This window comes from Pundamilia nyererei, unplaced genomic scaffold (assembly GCF_000239375.1).
Source record: "Pundamilia nyererei isolate P.nyererei 1_Seehausen unplaced genomic scaffold, PunNye1.0 scaffold00358, whole genome shotgun sequence".
Lineage (NCBI taxonomy): Eukaryota > Metazoa > Chordata > Actinopteri > Cichliformes > Cichlidae > Pundamilia > Pundamilia nyererei.
Window position 1 is genome coordinate 305,490 of NW_005187759.1, and position 9,521 is coordinate 315,010.

General features: G+C 40.6%; 1 protein-coding gene across 1 annotated transcript in view; it reads left to right on the forward strand.

The window, feature by feature from the left end:
* The window catches only part of LOC102210792 (disco-interacting protein 2 homolog C-like), a 194,199-nt gene that overhangs the window by 109,535 nt on the left and 75,143 nt on the right, over positions 1-9,521 (forward strand). Inside the window, exons 3-4 of the mRNA XM_013915755.1 lie at positions 3,891-4,001; positions 5,859-5,984. Of these exons, the coding sequence (XP_013771209.1) occupies positions 3,891-4,001; positions 5,859-5,984 (237 nt within the window). The remainder of the gene's footprint in view (positions 1-3,890; positions 4,002-5,858; positions 5,985-9,521) is intronic.

The window sequence follows — 9,521 nt, forward strand, 5'->3', positions numbered from 1 at the left end:
CCAGCTGCTTCAAATTGGTGTTTTAAACATTTTCCCCGTATAATAGCTAGTTTGTCCCAGTCGCAAGCCTTTTCCAAGTCTACAAAGCACCGTCGAAATGGTTGGGCAAACTTTCATGAGACTTCTGTGGTTCTTTGAACAAATGAATAACTTGTTTGGCCCTTTCATGGCCCAGATTATAAAATGTCCTTATGTTTGTTTGAGCTAGCAACAGAAGTTTCTGGCAGCCCTGTCGACTTTTGCCAGAGTTGTAAGAAATCCCCCGAGTTCTCCAAAACGTTTTCCTTCACACGATGACTGCGGTTAGAGTTTCTAAAAATAGCTGCGGTTACATGCCAACAAGTCTTCTCCTGTTTCATGACTTGGCAAACTGACCTGCTTTTACAAGCCTGTATATTCAGGTTGATCACATCATCACACTCTTTGTGATTATCTACAGGTATATACTGATTGCCTATCAGCCACTATGCTCTGTGACTATTTAGCCATAAGACTATTGGTGCTTACACACCACAGTAAACTGATTATCTGTGTCATACCAAGGTTTTTGTCACTGGCATATTGTTTCTGAAAGCAGGATATGTTTATATTTGTGACGGGTAACCGGAATAACTGAGTTACAGTGAAAGCGATGTAAAAATGTACGCATTGTGTAATTCTGGTTAACACCTCAGACCTGAAAAATCAGACTTTACAGGAACTACAAACTGCTTTTTGAGCGAAACAAAAGCCTCCAAGTCCTGTCTGCAGTGTTTGGCTTCATATTGTGAGGCGCACCTCCAGCCTCACTATGATATACCTCCCTTGAGGAAACACAGACTTGTGCAAGTCTTCAGGAAAACATCTGCTCTCGCCATCAAGAGGTGATGAAGTTGTTCTGTCGCACTGATCAGCACTGCATCTGTTATCTCTGTTCCAAAGACGATCATAAAGGTCATATCAAAGTCTCAGCCGCAGCAGAAAGGGCTGAACGGCAGAGGGATCTGCTGGACGCCACTACCTGGAGGTGGAGAGGAGCGGGAAAGGCGTTTTAGTAGCAGTCTCATACAAGAGTATCAGCAGAACGGGGAGCTTTGCTGAATGCGTGTTTGGGAACAATGACAAGTCTTGGGCTTTAGACTGTTTCAAAAATAGCTACGAATTCAAGTATAACAACATTGGAACCCCGATCCCAGATACCTGGTCCTCCAGGGTGGGAGTGCACCTGGATCACAGTGCAGGTGTTTTGTCCTTCTACAGTGTCACCGATACCGTAAAACTCCTCCACAAAGTCATGACGAAGTTCACTCAGCCGCTCCGTATCGGACTTTGGCTTTCAGAAGGAGCCGCCGCTGAGCTGTGCAAGCTCAAGTAGGCGGGTCAGGCGCGATCAGGTTTGATGTTTAGCGCTTTGGTATGGGAGCTAGAAAACACCTGTCAACTGCAGAGCTCTGTAATACTTGCTGTAATACTTTTAAATACATTTTCTGAGAGGAAATAAAGTAATTTCGTACAAATTTATACATTTGGTGTAATATGAATATTTTCTTTATGTAGTTATTCTGCTGACTTCAATGAATGTATGCACATTCAATATTGTGCATATAGCAAAGGCACAGTTGTGATCTGTCTGTGGTCTATAAAAGTTACTTTCTCACAGCACATTACGGTTGTCAGTCCTTCTGTGTCGTGCTTCAAGCATGCAAAACATTTGTTGCATTAGATGCCAGTAAGGAGAGGGCATTTTCTGTAAGAGCACATTATGTAATTTCCTGAAAGTGAAAAAACCACATATAGTACACTTGGTTTCTTTTTTTAATTATATTGCTTCCTGAGCTTTTTAAAAAAAGAATTACGATTGCTATAATCAGCATTAACCATGTTGGTGTTGGCACAGGATGATGTGCAGTGTTGATGTTCCTTTATTTGGCTTTTTCCCCCTCATATCTTTCTCAACCAGCCAAAGGACAAAGAAGCTTAACTGTGTTAGTGTTTATTTCCAGCTTTCTCCCACAATCCAAAGACAGGCATTTTTTTTTTGAAGCAAGATGCTGATTATGAAGGAATTTTAGCTGAATTTAGTATATTTATCAAATTGGTTCAACAGACTCATGTACGGTTTTTATAGTGTGAAAAGCAAAAAGAAAAAATGAAGTGTTTTTGTTAGAATTAGTGGTTGATGTGAGTTGGAGGGAAAATCTGTGATTATTTTATGTGTTTTGTGAAAGTTTATTGTGTAAAACTTGCTTCTTGTAGATTTCAGGTCATACAGGGATTAATAAATACTGTGTAGACTTGCTAATAGATCTCAGAACGTACATCAAAACATGCTGACACGATGCAGTCTGTTTCTACTTGATGTGAAGCTTCTTATTTTTTTCTGTTTTTCCAGCCAGAGTGCCGCTGATCGAAGCAAATCTCTTATTTGTGTAAATAAAAATAAAATAAATGTGTTATGTTGATGGTCTCACTGGTTCAACATCGATGAGCTTTACTATGGGTGTATGAAAACACCTAAAGAGACACGCATCATGTAACACCACACCCAGAAAGCAAACTTGGGGTTCTAAGTATCTTTGCAGACAGACTTGAGCAGATGGGGATCGAAGCACCAACCTTAAGATCAGCAGGTGACCTGCTCTGAATCCTGAGCTTCAGTTCGTTTTTGGTTTGCATTTTTGAGCTTTTCCGTTACTGTATATGTAACAGGTTTGGCGTTACATAAAACAGCCTGTTGAACAGTTGTATAGCCTGTTTTTAGCAGCCAAATAGACAGCTGTGCAGTGTGTGTGCAGAACGAGTATAAGGAAAGGAAGGAGGACAAAGAGCTAGTTGACTGAATCGGGAGAAAGGGAAATCCATCCTTCTCGGTTCCCCAGAGGAAACAAGAAGGCGAGGTGTTTTCCAGATCTGTCGTTTATCCCTGTGCTTCCTGGTAGTCGTTAATGATTGGCTAATCAACTTTTAGCTTTTCGCCTGAGCAACAGCGGCACTCCGAGCCACGCTGAGAGCTCTAATGAAGACAGACGAGGGTAGAAGTATAAAGCTGAGATAGATGGTCATAAATCACCGACTGTGGATCGGTTGTAGCTGTCAGTAACAGGGTGGTTATTATCATCAGACTTATTGATTGCTGTGTAGGGAGGTTGTTTTCTCTGAGTGAGTGTGTTTGTGCATGCTTAAAGATATGTGTGTGTGCACAAGTGTGAACCAAGACTGATCTGTTGTGTATGTTATAACTAAAGCCAGTCTTGCTTAAAGTGTGATGATTTACATCTGAGGACTCTTACTTTTTGAATCACAAATTGTTGTGTCGACTGAGACGACATATTTTGCTTACTGTGCAAAAGTCTTGAGCCACCTGCCATTTCTCGAAAAGAAATGGGAGTAGCGATTTATTGAACTGTGCAAACATTCATGGGAATACAGTATATAAGACAAAATCAGTGTTTTATACAAGGTCAAAGTCAATATTTTTTGACCACTTTTATTCTTCAACACAGCCTGAAATCTTGTAGACAAACCTTCTTTTCCTTTCTTGAAGTAGTCTCCATGAATTGGCCGCTTGCTCTGCTCTGGGGAGGCCAGTCTGTGGCTGATGGTGTTTCATGTGTTCTCGGGTTATGACTATTTTTAAAACAATATTCCAGCCACTCATGAATATTTGTTTGTGACCAACAGTGGAGAGAATCACCTTGATAGACTTTTTCACAGCTGACATTTGGGCTGGTGGTAGCAGGTGTAATCAAGTTTATTACCAGGCTTCCATTTGTTAATAGCTGCTTCTCATTAATCCTTGTCAGTCAGCGAGCATGCAAAACACCAGGTGCCTTGAGATCTCTCGCCAAAATGTAATGTGACGATTGTTTATGTCATTAGATACAATTTTAATCAGCATCCCTGCGCCTTAGGAATGGATCCGTCCATGGGCCAGGAGAGGAGAACGCCCGTCACCCCGTCGTCGTCCTCCCGCTACCACCGCCGGCGGTCTTCTGGCTCCAGAGACGAACGTTACCGATCAGGTGAGACCTTGCTGGCATTTAGTTGTGTCCCTGTTATCTTTCAAATATGCCTCATTTATTCCCCTCACACAGGTTTAATAATTGCTATAACTTAATACTTCATATTACTTCTTTTATGCAAATACATGTACTTGTATTTCAGATCAGGCAAAACTGATTAGTGTTTGGTGGTTTTTGGATAGATTTTGGCCTCTGAAGGTCTTGAAGTATTTTGCTACCAGCTCTGATGACTTTCTCAGACATCAGGAAAACCACATCTTCGTTGATATCCTGAGTCTTCTTGCTACATGCAGAACGAGCTACAACAAATCCAGTGTTTGCTTTACATCTATGCAATGAGCTCCTGACAAATCTTCCACAGCTCTTGTAAGATGCGGTTCAGTTTCGTTCCATCTGGTGTTGACTAAAGATTAATACAGGATTAACTCAGGATTTCAATCTTTTCAGTGGCATCTTATTCAAAAGTAATTTGTAGGAATTTGTTCTACTGACATCAAGCGATGGTGATACAGATAGACAGGAAACCAATAAGAAAAGAAACAATGTGGTGCTGTAAAGCTTGAATTCCTTGACAGGTGGTGGAACTGGGCTTACTTTATTATTATGTCCCTACAAGCTGTTGGAGAATTGAAGCTATTAAAGTTTGATCTGATGCATAATAAATCCTGACAAAACCCATTTAACCCAGTGAACTGAAAAAGAAGAGCCATGTGAGCACCTTTAAATGCCACATGCTCGCTTTCACACACTGCACAGTCACACTCAGTCAACCGGGAGACAATAAATGTGCACTTGAGATTTAAATTACCTCTGTTCCCCTTATATAAGCACATCCACAAGCCAAACAACCGGACGTCTGTGAGCCCCGTTCGTTCTGACTAATGTCTTAATATGTCACTATCGGGCCAAACGCCCGTTTGCTCTGTGTCGGCGTTTGTGGCGTTTGCCTTTTTTTGGCAGTGGGCACCATTCAAACAAACCCAGCTGTGGCTCTGTATGCAGCACTCTATCTCACTCTTAAAAACACCAATTTACGAAACATCTTCGCCGACACGCCCTGCACCTAATCCAGTCAGAAACCACAGGGCCTCATGGGAGCTGCTGTCAGGCTGGGAATGTTTGTGCACGTAAACTGAATGAGAATAAATGGGAACATGGTGCTCGTTGTAAAGAGAACCGTGCAGCACAAACACAGAGAAACACAGAGGATAGTCCTGCTCTTGTTTGCTGCTCTGTCTCTGTGTGCTGCTGCTGCAGGGTGGACTCCATCTAATTTGTATGTTTGCACTGGACATCAGAGCTCTTAGTGCATGCATGATAACATATGATGCATAATTAAACCTTTTTTAAATGTGATATTATGTAACTAAATATTATAGAATGCTTTTTTTAAGGAACTTAAATGCTAATAAGGGGTAAATTTAGCCTGTTGCTACAGGTATACATAATAATACATATATAATATATGTATTAATTCATCCTCTCCCAGTTACATCAGTCGGCTGCTCTCCAGCCCTGATGTTTGACGGTACATTGGTCTAGGAGTAGTTTGGGGGGAAAAATATATAGTGTATAGCTTTTAAATTCACAATTCTCACTTTGTATTATACAGAAGCATTAAATGCTGGGGGAAACCAGTAACCTCTTATTTTGGATAACCAAATCTTAAGCACCCTTTGAGTATCTGCAGAGTAATTTTCATTTGTGCCGACAAAAAGGAATTCAACAGCTAACACTGAGTTAGCTCACTGAAGTGTAGTTTTAAAAAACATCTCTGATTATGTGATTATTCGTTGTATCACTGTGAATGAGAAGGATCTAACAGAGACTTTTTATATGTCCTGCATATGTTTCCAGATGTGCACACGGAGGCGGTGCAGGCAGCCCTGGCAAAGCACAAAGAAAGAAAGATGGCGGTGCCGATGCCTTCGAAGAGGCGGTCGCTTGTGGTCCAGAGCTCCATGGACGCCTACACACCACCAGGTAAAGGACACACTAAACTTTCACATTTGAAGCCAATGAACAAAAATGATCATTTTAATAATTAGTTTTCATTGCCTGATCCGGACTGTATGCATATTGTGAATGAATTCTGACAATACCAGGAGTTCAGCTGGTTTTTCAATAATACCAACTAATGAAAAGAACCAAAGGAAGCTCAAACAGCAGGAGCTGTGTCCTTGTGAGGCTCAAACTCTCAGGAGAAAACAGAAAGAAATCTTTGTGTACTATTGATATAAATAAAAAAATACGTTTATTTTTACTCTACCAATACTGAGGCAGAAACGGTACACTTTGTTTGGTTGTAAGTACTAATGGAAAAGTTAATATACTAGATAAAGGATAGAAGATGGAGCTGCCAGGCAGGAGGAAAAGAGGAAGGCTTCAGAGGAGGTACATGGATGTAGAGAAGGACATGCAGAGGAGGGTGTTAGGGATATGGCAGATGAGTCGATGTGGTTACTCCTGAAGGGAGCAGCTGAAAGAAGAAGAAACTTCATCTAAAAGATCAGGAAGTTTTGATGTGTTGTGTTTAAACACGGGGCAAGGTTAGTTTCTGACATGTTGGTGGCACCGCAGGAAATATAGTTGGTAAGATTTATCCTCCATCACTACAGAATATCAGCAAAAAATTGATCAAAATCAAAGTCAGCAATGTTTTTCACAAAGAGACAGAATGTAAATATCTATAGATCTACAGATCTCATATATTCAGTGGCTTCATGTTTATTCTGGCTCTGTCTCTCTGCAGAAGAGGCTGTTTTGTGCCGTTTCTATCGTCTGTAAGTTACGCTGGTTTTCTCAGAAGGTGTCTCCTTTAGGCCTGAAATGAAAAGCCCGTGAAATGTCACGTTAAAGCCCACCATCTGTCACATCTGCCAACTTTGGGATTCAAGCTGTCAGTCGAGTTACTCTGTCATTGACTGACTCTGGCAGCAGCTGGCAAACCGCCATGCTCATTTGCAAATGTGATTTCCATTTATGTTGATGCACGATGATTTTTAAATTTCAATCATTTACCAAAAATAAAGAAAAGATCAGTTTGCATTAATATTAAACAGAAGAAATCCCCCAAGAGCAGAGGAGTAGCTGCAGTATCGATCTCCGTGTGGTAGTGACATTGGTAATGAATGAATAGGACGAGCCGTCATTGACTGACGTGTCAGCATCTTCTATAAAACCTGGAGACGGATGGGTACTCTGTAAGCTAACAGCAGTGCAGGAAACGTGAACCACTTTATTTTGCTCATTAGAAAGTAGATTTCTCTAAGTTCTCGCATCAGATTGGTCAGCTGGAAGACGTCTTTAGCAATGCAGAGGACGGCGATCATTCATTCTGGATGATTGATGCAAAATATCACTTTTCCAGCACAATAATCTCTCATTGTATCGTAATTTCAGTTTTTACAGTTCAATGGTTCTTTATGGGTTAATCTTTAAATTCTTAATGAGCAGATTTATGAAGTACAGCTCTGCTAGAGCGGGACGTGGAGGAAGGATTTTTCATGTCACAACCAGACCTGCTGTGTTACACTCAGCAGCATCAGACAGTGGAGACAGTGGAAGGGTCTGAAATACAGAATCATTTGTGTGGATCGTGTATTGCCTTAGATACCATGGTTACTCTAAAATCTTGAATGCTTCTGGTCAATATAACCTCAGCATAACTACACAAATACAAACAGTTTTCATGTTTCCGATAAATGAGAAATATCTTATAATATATATTCAAAAAAGCCTTGTGTTAGCTGTAAAACACACTTAACAGCTGAAAACAAGGTAAACAGTGCCCAGTATTACCTGTTTGACAGAGCTATTTATTGCATACACTGATTGGTTTTCTTTCCAAATCCCATATTTATAATATCACCAGAAACACACCAATTATCGAGTAAAGCCAAAATATCCCCTACGTTTAGTTGCCTCGGCTAAAGTTAATGTCACTCCCTTCACTCCTCCATTAAAGTTTGGGCAATAAGCTCATATTTCAATAATGTCAAACAGTCACAGACTAACAAAGGGCAGAAGCTTCATTTTAAATCACTGCCATACATTAAGGACGGCAGTATTGCATTTTCTGTCATTTAACGATAATGCATTGCTAGAGGATCCAATGTGATGTATGAATTACTTGTTGCTCCATGTCTGTTTTGAAGATTACAGAAACCTTGCAGTATAGATCCGTTTTCCTGTTTTGTTTGTGCAGGACTCTGTTTGGCCCACAGGGTTTTATCTTCTGAGCGTTAGCATCGATGCAGGGAGCAACAACTCTATAAATCCCATTTGTTGCCTCTTCAAATATCTGTGATTGGACTTTTCAGTTAGTGGAGTGTTGATGGCGTATGAAATGCCCGGACTCATTCCCGGAATACGATGGCCACAGATTTTCTTTCTCCCTCACAAAGCATTTCTCCAGTAAACATTGGGAATGCTCTATGCGAATACATGATAGATGGAGCTTGTTTTTAAAGGATGCTTCACAGAGGCGCTGGTGTCCCCGTAGCGTGCAAACTAGGATGTGTCCTTTGGCGAAGGTGGCAGTCGTCCATGTCTTTATTCCACTGGTGTTGTTTAATGAGAGTGTTAATGAGGCCATTATATCTTTGGCTGCAGGGTTGAGCTTCACTGAGCAACGAGACATGATTTACACTAACAGCTCTGAGAAGAACTACAGCAGTGAAAGACGTAAATAAGGAGTCTCGTTTTGATCAGTTGAAGCAGAATGTCCAAAGGCTGCTTCCTCATGGCGATCCACTTCATTATCACTTCATTATTTTCAGTTTGTTTGTTTGTTTGTTTGAATGGACACACCAATTTTACTATTTTCGCATCTCCAGCTGCCCCCTCTCAGGCTTCCCTTGTCCTTGCTCTTCATCCAACATATTCTTTTTATTTCTTCCCTTCATTCTCCCTCTCACTCTTCAGCTCTCCTTAACAGCCCATCTTAACCAAAATTAGAAGCAGATGGATCCATGCCCTCACACCCCACCTCTAGTTTGTATATATCCCTCTGATTGCATATATTTCTCCTGTGTATTATTTATTGCTGCTGTCTTACTATTTATATTTTATTCCTGCACAGTTGGTGTGGAGCACCAATAATTTGGTTGTACATATACAATAACAATACACGTCTATTCTATTCTATTCTATTCTATTCTATTCTATTCTATACTATGTCCTGTGATGTACAGCAACACATTGATGGTAAAAACTTGTTACATAAATCAGTTTTATTCAGTTAATTCCTCTTTGAATACACAGCAGCCAACCACAACACTGAAACCCCTGATAGTTAAATCAATAACTCTGATTATGTTGTTACAGAGGCACCTGTTATGTGTTGGGCTCTAGGTGGTAAAATAACAATCAGTGCATCTAGTTTCATTGGAAGCTTGGGAATGGGCAAGTGTCTGATTGACTTTGATCAGGGTGAAAATGTAATTGCTGAATGACGGGGTTAGGGTATCTTCTAAATGACAGCACTTGTTGGATGTTTGTTGTATTTAGGGGTTATTA